Raw genomic sequence first — 21104 nt, 5'->3', positions numbered from 1 at the left:
CTCCCAGGGCCCACAGCTGACAGAAGGCAGTGTCCAGCCCTGCTCAGGGCCCCTGACGCCGAAGCTGGGTCAGCTTTCCCCAGTGGTGAAATTGGGGCCGTAACTGCCCCTCACTCCAGAGATAATTGGGGGGTATACCGGAGTCATCAGGTAAAATGTTGGGCCCAGAGCCTGGGGCAGGGTTCCACTCTGTGTGCCAAGTTCAACAGCCCCCACTCTCAGCTTTGACCTTGCCCCAGGCCAGCCCTGACAGCTGGACTGCAAAGCAGTAAGACCCAAGCACACCTGCAGGGACAGAACGGGAAGACAGAAATGTTCTTGGAGAAGCTGCAGATCCTGAAAGCTGGTGCAAGACCGACCAGAACTGTGGCCAGGGGCAGGGAAAGAGGGCGAGGGCAGACACTGGGAGGTGCCCACCTGGGACCCTGTGGGGGCCTCCCCTCACCCACGGGCACACAGGAAGCAATGTGGGAGTCAGGAAATGCTGGACCCCCTTGAAGGGCCTCTACTCAGAGTTCCAGCCCACTCTGACCTGGCTGAGCTGTGCAGACCCAGAAGGTGGCTCCTTCTTGCATCCCTTGGTTTCTTCACCCACTGTACCTCACCCCTCCCATTTCCCAGCTCAGGGGACCCTTTCCAGCTGCCCAGAGGCCCTCCAGGCAGTGGCTCTGGCCCCTGGGGTCTGTCCTGACTGCATTGCCCCACCCCCACTCTCTGGGAAGGGGCACATGGCAAGAGGATGTGCTCATAGGGACGTCAGCCTGCACATGGCATCTCTGCTCTCCTCCTTGGAGACAGAACTTTGAGCATCCCGAGACCTCAGACTCCATGGAGAAGTAGATCCAGTCATTGCCCTTTCTGGTCCTTATGCTCCTTCCATGAGGGACGCGGCTCTGGCCTTGGATGGCTTGACAGGGGAACCCAGATCTTCTCAGGAGAAGCCTCCTTCAGGAGAAGAGTTAGAGTCGCAAGGCCTGGGTATGGTGAACTCCCGTGCTGTCCACTAGGGCAAGTGACTTAGACCTTTGAAACTCAGTTTTCTCATCAGTTGACTGAGTGTAGCAGTACCAATGTCATGGAATGACTGTAAGGATTAGACTGTTAAATAGCATCATACATGAGTAAGCCGTTGGTAAGCTGTCGAGTCCCAGGTGATGATGATGGTAATGGCATAGGGGATGGTTGTGGTGGTAGTGGAAATGGTGGTGGTGGTGATGGAGGCAGGTAATGGTGATTATATGTAGGAGGTTGTGATGGTGATAGTGGTGATGGTGATGGTAGTGATGGTGGTGGTGGTAGTGGTAATGGTAGTGTTGGTAAGTAATGGTGATTATATGCAGGCAGTGTTTGAGTTCGTGGTGATATTGGTGGTGATGGAGATGGTATTGGTGGTGATGGTGTTGGAGGTTATGGTAGTTATGGAGATAGTGGTGATGGTGGTGATGGTGGTGATGGTGATGGTGGAGGTGATAGTGGAGGTGGTGGTGGTAATGGTGGTGGAGGTAGTGGAGGTGGTGATGGTGGTGGCGGTGGTGATGATGATAATGGGTGGTGGTGATGGTGGTGGTATGTGGAGAGAGTGATGGTGATGGGTCGAGGTGGTGATGGTGGTAGAGGTGATGGTGGAGTTGATAGTGGTAGTAGTGGTGGTGGTGGTGATGATAGGTGGTGGTGGTGGTGGTAGTACACGGAGGTGGTGGTATGTGGAGGTAGTAATGGAGGTGGTGGTGGGTAATGGTGATTATATGCAGGAGGTGGTGGTGGTGGTAATGGTAGTGGTGATGATGGTGGAGATAGTGGTGGTAGTGATGGTGGAAGTGGTGGTGATGGTGGTAGTGGGTGGAGGCAGTGGTGACAGTGGAGGTGGTTGAGGTGATGGTGATGGTGGAGGTGGTGGTGGTTATGGTGATGGTGGAGGTGGTGGTGGTGGTGGTGGTGGAGGCGGTGATGGTGATAGTGGAGGTGGTGGTGGTGATGGTGATAGTGGAGGTGGTGGTGGTGGAGGTAGTGGTGGTAGTGATGGTGGAGGTGGTGATGGTGGTGATGATGGGTGGTGGTAATGGTGGTGGTGATGGTGGTATGTGGAGAGGGTGATGGTGGTGATGGGTTGAGATGGTGATGGTGGTAGAGGTGGTGGCAGTGGAGTTGATACTGGTAGTAGTGAAGGTGGTGGTGATGATAGGTGGTGGTGATGGTGGTAGTACATGGAGGTGGTGGCATGTGGTGGTGGGTAATGGTGACTATATGCAGGAGGTGGTGGTGGTGGTAATGGTAGTGGTGATGGTGGAGATGGTGGTGGTGATGGTAGAGGTGGTGGTAGTGATGGTGGTGGTAGTGATGGTGGAGGTGGTGATGGTGGAGGTGGTGATGGTGGTGATGGTGGAGGTGGTGGTGATTGTTGTGGTGGTGGTGATGGTGGAGGTGGAGGTGGTGGTGATGGTGGTGGTGATGGTGGAGGTGGTGATGGTGGTGATGGTGGAGGTGGTGGTGATGGTGGTGGTGGTGATGGTGGACGTGGTGATGGTGGTGATGGTGGAGGTGGTGGTGATTGTTGTGGTGCTGGTGATAGTGGAGGTGGTGGTGGAGGTGGTGGTGGTGGTGATTGTTGAGGTGGTGGTGATAGTGGTGGTGATGGAGGTGATGGGGATCATGGTCTCCAGGAACGGTGATCCCAGTGTGCTTTTCCTGCAGGGTCACTGGTGGGGAGCTCTTTGAGGACATCGTGGCCAGAGAGTACTACAGCGAGGCAGATGCCAGGTGAGACTAAGCCCTCACATTGTCCCCTGCCCCCCTTCTCCCCTCCCTCCCTCTTTCCCTGCTCTCCCATCCCCTCCCCTTCTTCCTTCACTCTCCCCACCCCTGTACCTTCTTCTGACCTCATGGCTGTGCCTGTGCACCGTTTTCCCTGCCTTGGCCAGGCAGAGGCCAGTTGAGATGCAGTGTCCCTGTGCCAGCCTGAGCACGTTCTCCATGGAGAGTCCTGAGCTCCTGCTGCTGGGCAGTGAGCAGGGCAGGCCTGTGGCCCTCTGGGGCCCTGGCTCCTGGTGAGTGTTTGGCCCAGCATGGAGGTGGAGGCGTGGGCAAGGCCCAGGCCTGCTTGGTCTCCACGGGGTGGGCTGCATGCTGTGCCCCAGCCATGAGGTAGCTGACCCTCAGAGCTGGGGACCTCCTGGGGGTGGCTGCCAGGCAAGGAGAGAGACAGCAAGCTCACCACAGGTGTTCTCTGTCCTCTCCTGGACGTTTCCATCCACAGTCCATCACAGTATCCTTGGCTGATCCGTCACTTGCACAGCCATTTCCAGATGCTTCTCCAAAAGAAAGGGCCAGGAATCCCCTGCCATGGAGACCTCCCAGGGCTCTCCTGCTCTCCACCCCCCACCCCCCCACTCCTGCCCAGTTTGAACATAAAGAGCAGGTAGTCATGGGGCCCTCTGCCGGGGGGTCGCTGGCGAGAAAGGTGCCAGCTGGTTCTCCTTCCCAAGCACCCTGCCCCACACCCCCACTCACCTCTGCATCAGGCCTTGCCTCCCCCAGGTTGGGGGATGCATCTCTGTGTCCAGGTCCCTGAGTGGAGGGGCTCCACCCTGGGCCTGCAGGCTCCGCTGCTGGGGGTGGAGCAGACGGCACTGGGGCATGAGAAAAAGGGCTGTGGTTCACCCACATGGGGCTTCCTGGTGGGCCCTTGGGCAGCCCTCCCCCTGCCAGGCCTGGCCCTCATTGGGGTGGCAGGGAGGGTGGCCCGATGGCCTCAGAGACAGCCATTTGCACCTGGCATCACAGCGGCTAGGGACCTGCTTTGGGGATGGCAAACGTCAGCTGGGGACACGGCAGAGCCCCCGTGCCTGGAAGGTTGGCTCACTTGTGGCCTGCTATGGCCTGGTTTATGGACTAAATGCCACTCAGATTGGTGACCTGGGTGCCGCTCAGCCCGGGGACAGCCGAGGTGGCCTGCTCCTGACTGGCCAGCAGGATGTTGGCGCAGGGGAAGGGTGCACAGCCTGCCCCCCAGACCCCAAACCATCCTCTCTCCAGCCCCCAAAAGTTGTGCATTTATTAAAGAAGGCTAACTGTGGTCCTCTCTGAGTGGTGGAATTATGGGTGATTTTAACTTTTTTAAAAAATCATCTCTATTTTCAAAAATGCCTTTAATGAATTATTACTTTCCTAATCAAGAAAAATGACTGTTATTTTGAAACAAAGGACCTTGGTGCAGCTTGCTTCCATCCTTAGAGACACTGGACCCTGGGCCCCGGGCCGCCCTTCGGTGGGGCTCATGCAGCTTCTTTTCCTAAGGTCCGTGAGGAAGGGTTTTTTATTTTGCAGAACAGCTGGAGGAGGCCACAGAAAGTGGGACTGAGCCAGCTCAGAAGTGCTGGGGTGGGAAAAGTCGGGGGTGGGTCGGTGCCCGTGGGGGCCCCAGGCAGCTGTTCCTGACATCTGTGGGGACAGCTGAATTCTGGGGTGGGGGGCAGACTGCTCTGAGGGTCACACAGGTGCCTGGCAAGAGACGGGCTCCCCCTTGGGGTGCCCTTGCCTGGCCCCTGTCTGGGCAGTGGCTGAGCTTCATCCCTCCTACAGAGCTCCTTGCTGGCGTTGGGGGGTCCAGGAGCCCCCTCGCTTTCCTGGGATCTCAGTTTCGCTCTTGCAGGCTCTTGGGGGATCTGGGCTTGGCGCCTTGGGAGAGGATGGTCACTGGCTCACAGCTGTCAGTCCTGCTCGCTCTGAGCCCTGACCCTGCCTGGCCCCTCCACCTGCCCACATCCTAGGTCACACCCGGGGGCTTGGAGCTTTCCGCACTTCTTTCCTTTCTTCTCATGTACCCCACCCCCGCCACCCCCTTCTCCATGTCAGCCCCGATGCTCCCTCCCCTCGTCCCCCGGCCCCTCCACTCCTGCCATCTCTCCCTCCGATGCCCCTGTGTGTCCTCTCGCCCTTGCTCTGTCTCTCCCTGCCCCTCTCCCCATCCCTTATGCTTTCCTCTGTCCTCACACATCACCACTTTGCCCCCTCCCCCCACCCCCAGCCCTTGCCCTCTCCTGCCACCGTTGGCCCTCTCTCCCCTCCCTGCCCTCACTCTGCTTTGTCTCCGCCTTGGCTCCCCCCACCCTGGGCCTCTGCACAGGGGCCCTACGGGTCAGCATTGCCCTATCCCAGCTCAGGGCCTGGGCGAGGTGGCTGCTAGGCACCAGGGCTCTCGCCTGCCTGGCACTCAACCCAGCGCCCCACGCTCCACCCACAGAGGCAGAGGCTAAACCGGGGGGGCAGACGATTGCGGATGCTAGGATCCCCCAGGATGGGACTGGGAGCTGGGCTGAACAAGGTTGGAGTCCCCAGGGCCTGGCGTGGCACCAGGTCCCCTGTGCAGCCAGCTCGGATGACCCCAGGCCACTGTGTGCCCTCCTGGTAGGAAGCACCCCCAGTCCAGACTGCACCTGTGGTCTCAGCTTCTACTCACTTTCCTTGTCTCCCTGTCCTTACTCTGTGTCTCTGACGGACACACAACCCACCCCCACCCCGTCCCGTCCTGGGAAGGGTGTGCCGGGGCCTGCAGGCCTCACACAGAGAGCCGGAGTCCTGCCTGCCTGGTGACCCCTGACCCTAGCCAGGCCGGGGACTCAGAGAGCTGCCTTGGGAGTTGGGGTCCCCCCAGTCGCGATGGAGCTGCTTCATGGAGGGGCTTTCCCTGGCCCTTCAGGAGCTGCTCCGGCTGCCTGGGTTCCAGGGTGCTCCCCAAGGGCAAACTGCACGGAGTTTCCAGGAGGCATGGCCCTCCGGACCTGGCCTTGCCCAGCCCCTGGCCCTGCTCCCCGGGCGTCTGAGAATCCCCCTGTGAAGAGCTCCCCTGGGTATCTGGGGCCCCCTTGAAACAGCCCCAGGAGTTGGGGCTTTGGGTGGAAAATGGTTTCTCCCTGTACCACCCACAAATTCCTCCTTTCCCCTTGGGAACTCTGCTGCCTTTCTTAGGGGACTTGTGCTCAGTGGCCAAACCAAGAGGAGGGGGCTGCCGTGGGGGGGGGGGGAGTGCAGGGGTGGGGGAGGTCCTTTGGAGCCTGTGGGGTGGCAAGTGGGAGCAAGGAACCCTCTCGTGTAATGTCCTCCTGGGCTGGGTCTGATGATACGACCAAGTCGAGCACCTTGGGGTTCTGTGTTCATAGGGCTAGCACCCCCTAGCAGGCCCTGAGGACCCGAGTCTTCCCCATTTTCACACTGAACCTGTGCCCTGGACCAGGGCGGGGTCTGGGACGTCGAGCACTTGACTCCTGGGTGACCCGAGCTGCGTTTGGTCTCAGCCTTCGTGCTTCAGCTCCGACAGCAGTGCCTGGTAACTTACTGGAGATGCGAGCCCCCGTGGCTCCGTTCCTCTGTGGGAGAAGCATCCTCGAAAGTACTAGAACTTGTGTCGGAGACATGGCCAGGAAGGGGGAGCTTGATTTACTCCAAGAAACAGGTCTCCCAGAAGGGGTTGGAGTTGTCCACCCAGCCAAGCAGAGGGTCAGGGGCGGCGGGAAGATGGAAGCCAAGTGGGGCAGGGGGCCTGGGGTGGTGGGCACGATTGACACTCTCCAAAGGCAGGTTTGCAGAGCTGCACCTGAGACAAGTGTAATAGTCAACCTTCTGGGGCCTGCCAGAGCCTCAGGCTACCACAAGTCCAACATCTCACGTATTTGTGAGAAACGGAGGAGAGGAATGAAGGGAAAGCATTGCTTTCCTGAACTCACTTCCCACCAAGAAGGTGGGAGATTGCTCTTGGGAAGAAGTGGAATTTTTATTTGAGAGTTTATAAGGAAACTTAGGGAGTTTTTTTCCAACCAAAGAAAGCAAATTTCAAAATATTTAGAGCCCACATGGAAAACAAACCAACCAACCAAGAAACCCTGAAAAAGGAACACGGCTCATGAAAGATGGCTAAGAGTGTCTTAGAAGTGAGGTTGTGACACACCAGTCATGGAAGGCCCCGTTACACTGCGGAGCCTCCCCAGGAAGGCAGAGAAGATGCTGAAACAAGATGAGACCCTGAGCTCAAAGCTGTGAGTCCGATGGCATGGCTCTTATCCAGAAGGCAGCTGTGATGGTTGGGTTCATGTGTCAACCTGGCCAGGGGATGGTGCCCAGGTATCTGGTCAAGCAAGCACTGGCCTAACTATTGTTGTGAGGACATTTGTGGCTGGTTAATAAACCAGAAGGCTGGTTTATTAAATCATCAGTCAATGGCTGCAGCTGTGACTGATTACATCAACGAAGGGCACGTCTTCCACAATGAGAGAATGCAGTCAGCTGGATTTAATCCAATCATTTGAAGACTTTTAAGGGAGAAAGACAGAGAACCTTCACTTCGTCTTCGGCTGGCCAGCGAAGCGTCTCCTGAGGAGTTCATCAAACACCTTCGTCTGACTTGCCGGTTTGCTGCCTGCCCTATGGAATTTGGACTCATGCGTCCTGCTATATGGATTTTGGACTCGTGTGTCCCCGCAGTTGTGTGAGACACTTTTATAAAATCTTGTATTTACAGATATCTTTTGTTGGTTCTGTTTCCCTAGAGAACCCTAAGTAATACAGCAGACCAGGGGCAATTCTGTCCACAAAAGTGACATTTCAACCTGTTTTAGAACATGGAAAGAGAGGGGTCGGCCACCGCCGGGGTAGGTGGTCTGAAGAAACAGGTGGGTAGAAGGTGGGGGCACGACCCCCCCCCCCCCGATTGATGATGGGTCCATCGCATCTCTTCCAAGGGGTGACTGCCGCAAATGGATTTGCTCCCCTGGCCAGATGGATGTTCCGTCTTGAGCTGCAGTGGTCACTCACATGTTGGGGCACCCTGAGTCATCGGGAGTGCCAGAGTGCGGTCGCAGTTGATTTGTCTGGGGGGGGGGGCGGCCGGTTGCTGAACCCTCGGCTCTCGGCGTTGCTCGGAGGGTACCGGCGGCGGGGGCTCTTTCCCGGAGGCGAGGGCGAGGTGGGGGACTGGGCCCGGTCCCCGGCGGAGGCGTGCAAGGTGTGGAGGGCGGCGAGAAGGGAAAGACAAGACACTCTTCCTCCAGTAGGGGTAGAACAAAAGGGGGGTTTATTCAGGGGGGTAAAGCCAAGAGCGTTTATTAGGGGTGAGCACAGGTTATATAGGCTGGCATAGAGGGCGGGGGTTGTTACAAGCCAATGCTGAGGGGATAAAGGCTAGGATTGGTTCTGAGAGGGTGCGGAGGTTAGGATTGGTTCTAAGAGAGCACGGAGGTTGTTTGAAAAGGGGCGAGAGTTGCTCCGGTAACGGTGTCTGGCAACAATGTATGCGCACTGGTGGTGATGGGAGTTGCACTGGCAACGGGGAGTGTCCGGGCAAGATAAGGGGGTGGGGAAAAGGCGGTTCCCTCCGGCAAGCCTCCCCTAACGGTGGTATTTTGGGTGAGGAAATGGGGCCTGCCTCCGGCCTCACTTTCTCAGGCCTGGGGGGCAGTGGAGGGCGCTGTCGCCCGTGCCCACCACCCTCCCCAGGGGCTGATCAGGTCCCCCAGCCCAGGCCCGCCAAGTCGAAGCACGTAATCAGTATCCCGCACCAGAGGAGGGAGGGAGGTGTAATCCTGGCATGACATTCTATGTAGAACTCTGGTTTGCTTCACAAAACAGTTGATGAGCCCTGCTGACCAAAGGCCAGCAGACGTTTCTGTCCAGCCCATCACTCACTATTTCCTCTTTGAAACGAGGAACACAGCACCTGCCTCTTAGGACTTCCATGAGGTGTGTGCTCCGAGCAGGCCTGTTAGGACAGCATTGGCAATTTCTGCAGGCAGCATGGGTGACTGTTAATGGACGTGCCAGGTAGGTGGCCCCAGCCTGTGTCATCGGAGTTGTATAACCTTATCTCAGCAGCATTTGCAGAGTCCCATGGGAACTGCAGAGAAATGTAAACCCAAGGGTAGTTCTGGAAGGCATGGTTGCTGTGTCTCTGGTTTGGACTCCGTGATGCCAGGGGGGTGATATTGGTTGATAGAGTGGGTAGACAAATTCACTGACTCAGCAGAAACTTGTTGACCATCTTAACTGTAAGTTAGGCACCGAGGACACCAGAGAGAAGAAAAGGCCAGTGTGGCCTTCCCGTCAAGGAGGCCTCGGCTCAGTGGGGAGAGACAGTGACTGGGCTGGGGACCATATGAGCTGATAAGGAGAAGAGAGGCAGCCAGGGAGGGCTTCCTGGAGGAGGAGGGAAGATCTGAAGGAGGAAGATCTAGAAGACACAGGCATGACCCAACGCTAAAACTGAGATTTACCGTCGTCTCCGTGAATCTGAGGTCTGAGCTGAGCTGTGCCTGAGGGAGCACAGGCTCCTGCGCTCCATTGCTGTGTGAGATGCGAAGGGCCCTGTGTGTGCTCTGTGTCCTGCCTGGGGTCCCAGGGAGGGGCCTGGCACTTCTCCCTGACACCAGCTCCACAGGAGTCCCAGGGAAGGCGCTTGAAGGCAGAAGACACACCGGCTGATACCCCCCAGGTGCAAAGGCTGTGGACAACGACGGTGGCCTGCTCGGAGGAAGGGGTGAGGTTTGAGCGTGAGAAGGCAAGGGACACACAATGGATTCTGAAGCTGCAGGGGCCTGAGGCTCCCTGGACTCCTCCTGGGGCAGAGCCAGGCTGCTGAGTGATGCCCGAATCTAGCTAATGGTGGAGAGAGGCAGCATGGGAAGGGTTTGCTCACAGAGGACGGGAGCTGGTCCCCTGCCCATCCTGTCCCCTGTCCCACCATCTGGCGCTGCACTGCAGGAGGGCTGCAAGCCCCGGAGGCTGGGAGGAGGCCTCGGGCTGCCCAGCCTCAGGCTTTATGGAGTAAACTCTGTGGGTGCCTCCTTAGCTGAGCCGGGCCTCCAGATGGGACCTTCTGCATCCTGGGGATCAGTCCAAGCCCCTTTCCCTTGCTCTGGAATCTTTGGCTGTAACTCGCCCTGACCCCACCCGGGGGCTGTGGGTCTGGGCCAGAGAGAGAGAGAGGGAGGGAGGGAGGGAGAGGGAGGGAAGGAGGGAGAGAGAAATGGCAGATCCAGGGGCCAGGAAAGCCGACATTCCCACCTCTTGGCTGGGTTGGGGAGCAGCTTGTGCTTCCCAGAGCACATCTGAACTCTGTGCAGCCGAACAGGGTGTACCCGGGGTCTGCTTCCCGTGGGAGGTCAGATGGAAAGCCTGCCTGGGACTGGGACTCTTAACAGGATGGGGGCGGTGGAGGACCCTCCCCACAGAGCGTGCCCCCAGGAGGAGCCCAGCGTGTACTGCTCCGTGCAGATGGCGGCCACGTGGGCCACAAGGTGGTGCAGACGCAGAACAAGGCTCAGGTGGCAGGGACGGGACACTGCCCGCTGGTGCTGGCTGGTGCACCGGGGAGCCAGGGGAGGAGGGGTCCTGGGGAGACGGAAAGGGGAAGGTGGAGCCGGCCCAGGGGGTCTCCTCCCAGGTTGGGTCCAGGTCCTCTGGCCCCTGTAAGCTGCAGGAATCCATCCCCGCCATAGGATTCCTAGGTCTGGTTGTCTCCTGGGAGGAAACCCGGGTTTGATTTGTGATGCAGTGGACTGCGGCTTCCAGGTGTGGCCAAAGGGTGGGGGCTGCTTGAGGAATAGGGTTGGCTCCCCCATGTTGGTCGCCCCCCCCACCCCAACCCCATCCTCACCACCTCCACCCTCACCTCAGTGGGTCAGATTTGCCGACCACCAGCGGGGGGACAGGGTTTCCCAGGAAAAGGGTGGGTTTCTCTGCAAGCGCCTGTCATGGCCAGGCTCGACAGACCTGGCCGCCAGGCAGGGCAGAGGCGGCTTGCTCAGAGCTGGGTGGGCTCTGCTCCCCTCCCCTGTGGGAACACCTTGATCCTGAAGCAGCTGGGGACCCCCAATCGCAGTGCTCACGGTCCTCCACGGGCTCTAGAATTCTGCACCCGCCACAGCCCTGCCCACAGTAGCTCCTCCTCCCCACTTGTATACACAGCCTCCTCTCCTCCTTCTTCCTCTCTCCACTTCCCCCCACCTCCACACTCTGCCTCCTCCCATCCCTCCATATCCTCCTCCTCTTTTATTGTCTCCTCTTGAAGCAGAGATTCTATCCAGAGATGACAGGGGACTGTCCTGCACCCCTCAACCCCGAATTCCCCAGTTAAAGGAAGGAAAAGGCTGGGAGGAGAGGGACCTGGGACCACCCTGAGTTCCCACCATCTCAAAAACACCTTTCCCAGAAAAGTCTAGGGGCAATCAGGCGGAAAGCCTGCCTGGGGCCGGGGTTCTAACTGGATGGCAGCGGTGGAGGACCCTCCCCAAGAGCACTCCCTGGGGGGCCCCGGCTCCATCTTCCCCTTTCCATCTCCCCACTCAAGCCCTCCTCTCGCTCCTCACCCAGTGCCTTCCACATCCTGCAAGTGGCATCTGCAGCCACTCCCGACTAGCCTCACTCTCCCCTCCCCATCATGGGGGCCCCGTCCTGGCCCCCTCCCCGTCAGCCTCCACCCCCCACTCCGCCGCCGTTGGGCGCACGCACTAACGCCCCCTGGTGTTTGCACACAGTCACTGCATCCAGCAGATCCTTGAGGCGGTTCTCCACTGCCACCAAATGGGGGTCGTCCACAGAGACCTCAAGGTGAGTCCCCACCCCACCCCCACTCCACCCTGTCATCTCTGTCCGTCCGTCTGTCTCTGTACTGCATGCTGGTTTAAAGGGGGCCTGGTCAGCACAGGGCAGTGCCTCTTTACATCCTAACACTGTGCCTGATGGATGCAGCGTGTGGGGCTGAGCCCAGGGAGGGCTGTGTCTGCATATGTGTGTGTCTGTGTGTGTGTGTGCAGCCTCCACCTGGCCTCCAGGAACCTTGCTGGGGTAGCAAGGGCAGGTGACAGAAACCAGCTTATTGTCAAAGACCCACTGGGGACACTTCCTCGATGGGTGAGGAGCCTCTAGATGGGGCAGGGACTTTTGAGAGCAGGGCAGTGAGGTGCTGGGGTGGGGGGTGGTCTCCAGTCCCTTCTTTGAGTCTCTGCCTCACGAGGCTGCAGCTCTGGGCAGAGCAGCCAGACTGTCCTAAAGGGAGGTTGTCACCTGCTATTGTACCAAGGTGCTGGGAAACGGCTAGGAAGGCGGCTGGGGGCAAAGAAGTATTTAAGTCCCCTCCCTCTCCCCCTTCCCGCTAGCCTGCCCGCTCCCTCCACTTCCTCCCTCCCCCTTGCCCTCTTCCTTTCTCTTCCCTCTCTCCTCCCATCCCATTCCCTCTCCTCTCCTCCCTTCTTCAGCCCCAGCTCTCTGCAGGGCTTGATTCTGAGCCTTTTTCTTTCCCAAGGTAGCAGTGTGTGCCCTGGGCCTGTCCCCCTGCTTAGAGACCCAGTTGGCATTTGGGATGGGGTCTAGGCTGAACAGGGGCTACACCCCTCCTGGGGTCAGGGCAGGGGGCTCCCCAGTGGGGAGCAGGCAGGGGATACGCCCCCGCGTCACCCTTCCACATGCCTGCCCCTGCCTCACCCGTGCTCCCACCCATGGGCCTGCCCCTGTCTGCATGTCTGTCTGGCCGTCTCCTTGTCCCACTTCCTGTTCTCTGTCACTGTGGGGAGCGGGGCTCTCTGGGAGGAGGGGGACTGTCGGGTGCTCTCCCCTGGGGTAGGGGGTGGTCGTGGGGTCCTCCGTGGGGACTTGGTGATTCTCCCGTGCGCGGGGATGTGGCTTGTCCCCCAACCTTGGTTTTGTTAGCATTGAGGCCAAGACACAGAAATGGAACCAGTGCTTCCTTCCCACCCAGGGGTGACGTGGGAGCAGACAGAACCCCTGCTGGACACAGAAAAGGGTTGGGGGTGTGGGCAGGAGGTGACAGAAGCCTGTGGCCCCACCTCCCTTGTCGGGGGGCCAGGGGGCAGAACGGCTCCTCTTTTTGTAGACAGAAAACCTGCCGTGGTCCTTAGGGCAGGCCTGGCTTGTGGTGTGTTGACCTTTCAAGGGGCAAGGAGGGGCAGAGAGCAGGGAGGAAGTGGTGTCTGAAACTCGGGCTGGGGTCTCCCCAGGGGGCTGTGGAGGCCACTGGAAGAAGTGGGGTCTTTCCCCTGTGGTCCCTGGAAACCATGAGGGAGGCAGCGGAGCTCTGGGGCATTTGAAGGCAGAGGGCCTTTGTCCTCCAGGGTCGGCCATGAGTGAGCCTGGGGAACGCTGGTTCCAACTGGTCCCCTGAGCATCGGCTGGGCCTGGCCTGGGGCCCTGTGGGAGCAGCTGGGTTGGGTGGACCCTGCCTCCCACCCAGGACCCTGGTGCCCGGCTCTTCCCAGGGACATCTTCCTGCTGCTCCTGCTTCGGTGGGAAGAGCCTTGGCCGGCTTTCTCAAGGGATGGGGCGGGTGGGGAGAGGCACGTGGCATGAGGCGTCTGATCCGGAAGGGTCTGCTCAGCCTCTGTACCCAGGGCCAGGGGCTCCCTGGGAACCCCCTAAGGAGACGTCTGTGCGTGACTCCCAGAATCGAAGCTTCTCTCCTCAGCCTGGTGGTCCCCACCCCTCTTCATCCTTCAGACTTCTTGAGGTGGGAGTCCCCTTGCTCTGCTCACATTGGCAAAATCAAGATCAGGAGCCTCTGAGCCCCCAGGACAGTCCCTGGCTTGGGACTGAGAGAGCCCCCACCTCCACCCCCACCCCCACCCCACACCAGGTTCTGCTGGAGCCTCCAAGTATATACTTGATGGTCAAGGATGGTGTGACCCCCAGGGTGTCACCTCAGGGATGGGAATGATCCCAATTTGTCACCTTGGTGACAGGCATGACCCCATGCCACCTTGGGGATGGGATCTGACCCCCAGTCTGTCACCTTGGGGATAGCTATGACCCCCAGCATTTCCCCCTGGGAACAGGTGTGACCCCATCTGTCACCTTGGGGGTGGGCGTGACCCCCAGCATGCCACCAAAGGGCACAGGTCTTCCCACGCAGAGTTCCCACATTCCATCCATTCTCAGGGCCACTTCTCCCATTTTAAAATCTCCGACTCGAGACAGGCCTTACTGCCAATGTTGAAACAGCCATTTTGTTGGCAGCGTCTTGTCCTCGGTGGTGCAGAAAGCAATGGTAGGACTTCAGCACACAGTATTGCAGATCCAATGAAACGTGGCCTCCCCTGTTCTGTGCAGCTGCCCCGGCTCCAGGGATGAAGGAGGCCACTGAGGATGCTGGTGGCAGCGGGGAGGGGGCGAGTGGCCTTGGCAGTGCTGCCCGCAGCAGGGCACAGCCTGTGCCAGGGGTGGATGCTTGGGATGGGGAGGCACGGCGTATGCGGGGATGCAGGGCCCTGGGCCACCTTAGCTTCACTGGTAGCTGCCTGTCACCCCACGGTGGCTCCCCGGGCTGTGTCTGTCAGGATCGGGCTGAGGAGCAGAGCAGGCCCCTGTCATCACAGGTGCTGGAGCAGACCCCGCGGGGGTCTCCAGCAGCAGCAGGCCCTCTGGCCAGCACTCCCAGGAGGCAGCCCTCCTCTGTGATTCAGAGGGGTCCTTGGGGCCTGGGGGAGAGGGAGGTGCTGTCTGGACACTTCTCTCCTCTCCTGAAGGGGGTCCCACGCAGCCCCTCGCTCGTTCTGCCCTGGGGCTCTTGTCTCAGGCAGAGCAGCCCCACCCAAACCCCCACCCCACCCCAGTCCTGTTGGATTGGAGCACAAGCACACTAGGAAGGCCTCAGGGTACTCTGCAGACTCCTGGGTTCTAGACTAGAGGAGTTGCTCCAGGGACAGGCACAGACTGAGGGCAGACCCAGGGGCCTGGAACTCTCTGGAGCTCCCTGGCTGTCCTGAAGCTGGGTGACCGCCTGGACGGCAGGAGGTGGCCAGCTGGGCTTGCTGGCATTGGACATGACCCAGGGACACCCACGTGGCAGACTAGGGTGGGGGTCACCTCTGGGGTTGGGCTTCTGTGGCCCCCTCCTGCAAACTGCTGCTGTCTGTTTCCTTTTCCCATGCCCTCCCTGGAACACTCCGGGTCGTGAACGGACGTGCGCTCGGCTCCCGCATGCCGCAGCCTGAGAACCTGCTCCTGGCTAGCAAGTGCAAAGGTGCCGCCGTGAAGCTGGCCGACTTCGGCCTCGCGATCGAGGTGCAGGGGGACCAGCAGGCGTGGTTTGGTGAGTGCCGGGGCGGTGGGCGGGTGGGGGGCATCCCAGCAGCTCCCTGCTCACACCACCCTCTCTGCCGTTAGGGTTCGCCGGCACGCCGGGCTACCTGTCCCCGGAGGTCCTACGCAAGGAAGCCTACGGCAAGCCCGTGGACATCTGGGCATGTGGTGAGGCCTGTGGGGGGTGGCTGGGGCCAGGGCTGGCACGGGAACCTCATGCTCTCAGCACTCATCCCATCATCCTGGCACCCGGCACCCTGGGCTGGAACCTTCTCTTGAGCTGGCCTGGCTGGCCTGCAGGAGCCCCTTCCCGTCAGGCTGGAGGGGTGGTCTAAGGTGATGTTGCGTGTTGTGGAGAATGCCTGTCACCCCAAATGCCCAACCCTGAATCAGCAGGAGGGCCAAGAAGGGCTGGACAGAGTGTTCCATGGGTACCTTCCAGACAGGGGTCTCTGCAGTGGCAGCAGCCCAGCAGGATAAATGATTGCAGTTAATTGAGGCATTGGGTAGAGGTGGCGTGGCAGCTATTTATGCTATTCTGGCAACTTGTCTGAAATTGTTGCCCAATTTCTCGGTAGAGATGTGAACCTGGCCTCACAGAGCCAGTGGGGTTGGGGGCAGGGGAGATGGCAAGGGGGCGTGAGGACTGAGTAGGCACCCAGGCCTATGCCCAGGGGGGTGGGAGCTCACCGTGAACGTACCCCGACTGGGAGCGGGTCCCAGCTCACAGCCAGGACAACTGTCAGGTGGCAGGGCCGGGCCTGGAACCTTCATCTGTAGGACCCCCAGGACCCTGGCAGGTGGGCTTGTGAAGGGCCATAGGGGTTGGGGGGCAGCATGTGCTCTAGGGCTGCAGGTGCTACACTTGGGGTGGGAGAGGTTTGCACACTCATGGCCTCTGCCCCCCAGGGGTGATTCTGTATATCCTGCTCGTGGGCTATCCCCCATTCTGGGACGAGGACCAGCACAAGCTGTATCAGCAGATCAAGGCTGGAGCCTACGACGTGAGTGCTGAGCCCCTGGCACCTGGGCATCCCCCACCTCCGCCTGCCGTGTGGGGGTTGCATGGGGTGGGGGGTGCTGACCGGCCTCTCTGCAGGATGGCGGGAGGACAGGTTGGAGCGAAGGCCGTGGGTCGAGGGCCCTGTTGCCCCGGGTGGATGGCCAAGGTGAAACCTGGCTCCAGGCTGGGGGAGGGGGCTCCAGACGCTTCCCGGGGCCTTCTTTCCTCCTCTAGTTCCCATCCCCCGAGTGGGACACAGTCACTCCTGAAGCCAAAAACCTCATCAACCAGATGCTGACCATCAACCCCGCCAAACGCATCACGGCCCACGAGGCCCTCAAGCACCCGTGGGTCTGCGTAAGTCAACTTCAGCACCTGCTGGCAGGGACCTCCAGGGCGAAGGGAACTTGGAATCTGCAAGGGGGAGTCCTGGGGGGGCGGGGGTGTTTGGAGCCTGTGACCCTCCAGTAGCAGCTTTCTCTGGGCTTCCTGCGTGAAGGCCAGGATGACCCAGGGTCTTCTCACACTGCAGGGTGGGCCCCGGTCCCCCCGCCCCATGCACTTGATTTCATGCACGCACACCTCCATCCTGGGAAAGGATGGGGTGCTTGAGGGCATGTGGAGGGTAAAGGAGCCCCTCCTCTGACAGCAGGCTGCGTGTGGCAGCAGCAGGGAGTGGCAAGGCTGTGCTGGTATGATGGGGCGGCTGGGGTCATGCAGATGAGGGGGCCGGGGGACAGGTGCAGGTCCAGGGGCCTTGCTTTGTGCCACAGGCCTGCTGCCCTGGGTGTCTCCTCTGACCCCCGATCCTTCCAGGCTGACCACCCTTGGGCCTCTCTGCGGCCTGTGACTGTCCTCTTTCCCACAGCAACGCTCCACGGTGGCCTCCATGATGCACAGACAAGAGACTGTGGAGTGTCTGAAGAAGTTCAACGCCCGGAGAAAGCTCAAGGTGAGTGTGCCTGCCTGTTTCTAGGTGGGGGGGGGGGGCCTGAGGATGGGCCAGCAGCCCAGCACTCTCCATAGCCCATGCAGGGCGCAGCACACATGGCCCCTTGTGGCCCAGGGAAGGCTCATCCTGCCCTGGAGGGGCTTGCACTTGTCCCCTCGAGAGCCCCTGTGTGGGAGGGGTGGGGAGAGGGCCTGTGGGCAGCAGAGAAGGCTGCAGCTTTGCAATAAGGAGAGCAGCAGCTCCTGACAACAGGCTGCTTGCCAGTACAGCTGGAGACCAAACATGTCAATGGATTCATTCCCTAAAGACCCTTCCCAGTGCTCTGGAACTTTGGGGAGCTGTCTGTGGGAATGTGGAGGCACAGAGCCAGCCCCCCTGAAATGTCCACACCAGCCCCTGAGCAGTCCTCCACCTTTTAAGGAACTATACATACGGTGTTCCCTGCTCTCATCCTCATACTGGTTTGCTCCACATGTGGGGTTCCTGGATTCCCAGGGACCCGGGTGTTGGAAGGGAGAGGCATTTGGGGAGAGGGGGCAAGAGTGAGGTGGCATAGTAAAATGTGCCCCCTTATCAGTCATTTACTCTTTAATATGAGTGAGTTTAGAAGTTTCTGTCCCAGAGCAGGTTTTAGGAGGGAAAACAGGGAGGGACTCACTAATGCTTGGGTGGGCAGAGGCTGAAGTCAGGGAGCGAGTTGGACACCGGAAGGAGGCAGGCACTGCGTGGGGGAACCCAGGGCACCCGAAGGCAAGCTGGATCTCCTTCCCACACTTGCCAGTGCCAGTCCTGATGGAGGAGCTGTTGGGGGCCCTGCCTTCCTGCTCCCTCGAAATTGTTCCATGCAAAGGACAGAGGTCTGATTACCTCCTGACTGAGGGGACCCCCTCAAAGAGCACCTTGCTTCCTCCAGAGTCTTCTGCTGAATTGCAGAGCAGGCCGGAAAACACCTAAAGGGCAGGTCCAGGGCAGCCATCGTGGGTCCTGGGTTAGCCTGGCTGTGTGCTGTCCAGAGAGGCAGGGCGGCAGGGAAATGTGGGCATGTGGGCAGACCTGGGAGAAGCTGCTTCGTGGTGATGCTGTGGAGACTGATGGGCTGCCCACCTCCCTGACTCTCTGTGGGGTCGGTTGTTCAGCCGGGGTTTAGGGTCTGGGATACCTCACCCTGTTTTAATTCTGAAAATAGGTGATTTGCCTGGGGTACGGCTGGTAAGTTTCTGGGAACCGGGGTCCCACCAGGCCCCAGCGAGTCCTTGAGCCTCGGGCAGGGGTGACTTGGGCCCAGGAGGTCAGTGGTGCAGGGGCAGGGGACAGGAGGGGATGTCCCAGCAAAGGGCAGGAGAATCGGGGCTTTACTTGCGTGCTTCTTCCCCAGGGAGCGATCCTCACCACCATGCTGGCCACGCGAAACTTCTCAGGTGAGAACATTCTTTCTCCAGGACGGTCAGAGGTGCTGCCGCCTCGTCCTGCGGGTCGGAGCCGGCCCTCTCTCCCGCTGAGTCCTCGGCCAGAAGGTTCTGAGACCGCGGGGCTGGGACTTCCTCTCCCGCCCCTTTCTCATCGCCGCCCCGCCCATCACCACCGCCGGGCCCCCGCCCATTCCCACCGCCCCGCCCATCTCCGCCTTCACCCCTCCCATCTCCACCCTCGTCCCGCCCATTCGCCGCCGCCTGCCTGTCACTCGCCGCCCCGCCCACCTCCACCGCCTTCCCGCCCATTCCCACCGCCCCGCCCAGCTCCACTCTCACCCCTCCCATCTCTACCTTCATCCCGCCCATCTCCACCGCCGCCCTGCCTATCACTCACCGCCCAACCCATCTCCACCGCCGCCCTGCCTATCACTCACCGCCACGCCCACCTCCACCGCCTTCCCGCCCACTCCCGCCGCCCGCCTGTCTCCACTCTCACCCCTCCCATCTCTACCCTCATCCCGCCCATCTCCACTGCCGCCCTGCCTATCACTCACCGCTCAACCCATCTCCACCGCCGCCCTGCCTATCACTCACCGCCACGCCCACCTCCACCGCCGCCCTGCCTATCACTCACCGCCACGCCCACCTCCACCGCCTTCCCGCCCATTCCCACCGCCCCGCCCAGCTCCACTCTCACCCCTCCCATCTCCACCCTCATCCCGCCCATCTCTACCGCCGCCCTGCCTATCAGTCACTGCCCAACCCATCTCCACCGCCGCCCTGCCTATCACTCACCGCCACGCCCACCTCCACCGCCGCCCTGCCTATCACTCACCGCCACGCCCACCTCCACCGCCTTCCCGCCCACTCCCGCCGCCCGCCTGTCTCCACTCTCACCCCGCCCATCTCCACCCTCGTCCCGCCCATCTCTACCGCCGCCCTGCCTATCACTCACCGCCACGCCCACCTCCACCGCCGCCCTGCCTATCACTCACCGCCACGCCCACCTCCACCGCCTTCCCGCCCACTCCCGCCGCCCGCCTGTCTCCACTCTCACCCCGCCCATCTCCACCCTCGTCCCGCCCATCTCCCGCCGCTCTCGGCACTCCTTCCCCACGGGCAAGCCCGTGTCTCCAGCCTCAGGCCTCTGCCCTCAGCCCCGAAGGCTGCAGAGAAGGCCTGGGCCCCTCCGTGATGCCCCCCCTGGCCCAGCCGTTTCCCCAGCCAGGCCCCAGAAGGCCGCTTCCAGCCACACACCCTGTCACCGTGCTTGGTCTCTGTGTCCCTCCTCCCGACACCTCCTGTGTCTCGGAGCCCGCGCCCTCCGAATGTCTGTCTGCCGCTGCCCGGAGCCTGCAGTGCCGCCGTGTGTCTGTCCAGGCGTTGGGCGGGCAGCTCTGTGGTCCCCGTTCTGTTTGGAACCCTCTGCGCCCCCATTCTGTGTGTGGAGGGGGCGACAGAGGTCGGGAAGCGAGGCGGGGGTCAGCAGGAGGAGGATGGGGGGAGCCTCGGTTCCGAGCTCGGGGAGCCGCCGGCAGCTGTCAGTGGAGGGCCGGTGGGACGGAGGGGCGCTGCCGGCCACTTCGGGGAAGTGACGCCCCGCTGGGCTGGGGCAACCTTCAGGGGCCCGAGCCGCGCCCCCGGAACAGAGCTGGAGGCTGCCCGTGCCTGGGTGAACTGTGCCTGTCGCGTCTCTGTGGGTCGTCTGTGCAGTGCCGGCTCGCTCTCTCGTGTTGTTCGTTGCACACCCCCGCCTCCACCTCCCACCACCCCCCCGTCCTGTTACTCTTGCTGTGACACGGGTTGCACGCTGTCACACCAACACTAACGGGCTGTGTCCTGTCTGCCGCTGTGTGGGCCCCACGGCCTCGGCCCGTGTCTCCCACTCCCCAGAGGCCCTGCTCACCCAGAAGCCCCCGGCTGGGGTTTTCTAAGGAGAAAGGAGGCAAATGCTTTTCAAATGTGAATCAACCTAGATCTTGTTTTCACTCTCCTTGTGAAAGGGATCCTGGAGCCAACAGTCTCATCTCTTACCTAAACTTGAACTCTAACCTTCTTCTGCTTCCTTTGTCTCTTTTCTTCTCTTATCTTGCCCCCCTCCACCCCTGCCTGTGTCTGCCTCACCCTTCCGCCCCCCACTCTTCTCCATCATGGCTCCCCCTCCTCCTCCCGGCCCCCACACCCTTGCTGTCCCCTTCCTGCCCCCCACCCTGTCTGTGTCTCCCTCACCCCCACCACCACTCCCGACACGGCTTTTCCGTCCCTCTCCCGCCCTGCCCCGTCTGTGTCCACTGCCCCTCTCCCTCACCCCATCCCCGTCTCTAACCTGGTGCTAACAGTGGGCAGACAGACCACCGCTCCGGCCACAATGTCCGCTGCGCCCTCCGGTGCCCCCATGGGGCTGGTGGAACAAGGTAGATGTGTCTTGACCAGTGTCCCGCCCGCTGCCCGCTGTCCCCCCACCCTGTCAGCCCTGTCAGCATGCAGCCGTCACATGCAACCCTGCCGAGGCGCCAGCCCCCTGGGAGGCCGCCCCCGCGGGGACCCCATCCCCTGCGAATAGCACACACGGAGGGTTCGGGCAGCTGCCCAGCTTGTCCCTGGGCCTCAGTTTCCTCTTCTTCAAATAAGGGGCTGCACCCAGATGACCTCTCAGGCCCCG

The 21104-nt window shown here is 60.7% G+C and overlaps 1 protein-coding gene across 2 annotated transcripts in view; it reads left to right on the top strand.

Moving 5' to 3' along the window:
• The window catches only part of CAMK2B (calcium/calmodulin dependent protein kinase II beta), a 142325-nt gene that overhangs the window by 95679 nt on the left and 25542 nt on the right, over positions 1–21104 (top strand). Inside the window, exons 5-13 of one of the 2 annotated variants that reach the window (XM_037837242.1) lie at positions 2692–2757; positions 11520–11592; positions 14983–15085; positions 15160–15243; positions 15985–16079; positions 16313–16435; positions 16947–17030; positions 18406–18448; positions 20782–20856. In XM_037837242.1, the coding sequence (XP_037693170.1) occupies positions 2692–2757; positions 11520–11592; positions 14983–15085; positions 15160–15243; positions 15985–16079; positions 16313–16435; positions 16947–17030; positions 18406–18448; positions 20782–20856 (746 nt within the window). The remainder of the gene's footprint in view (positions 1–2691; positions 2758–11519; positions 11593–14982; positions 15086–15159; positions 15244–15984; positions 16080–16312; positions 16436–16946; positions 17031–18405; positions 18449–20781; positions 20857–21104) is intronic. The other variant, XM_037837243.1, reaches the window with a different exon arrangement.

The sequence above is a fragment of the Choloepus didactylus genome, chromosome 5 (assembly GCF_015220235.1).
Source record: "Choloepus didactylus isolate mChoDid1 chromosome 5, mChoDid1.pri, whole genome shotgun sequence".
NCBI classification, from domain to species: Eukaryota; Metazoa; Chordata; class Mammalia; order Pilosa; family Megalonychidae; genus Choloepus; species Choloepus didactylus.
This window is presented reverse-complemented; position numbering and strand designations above follow the sequence as displayed.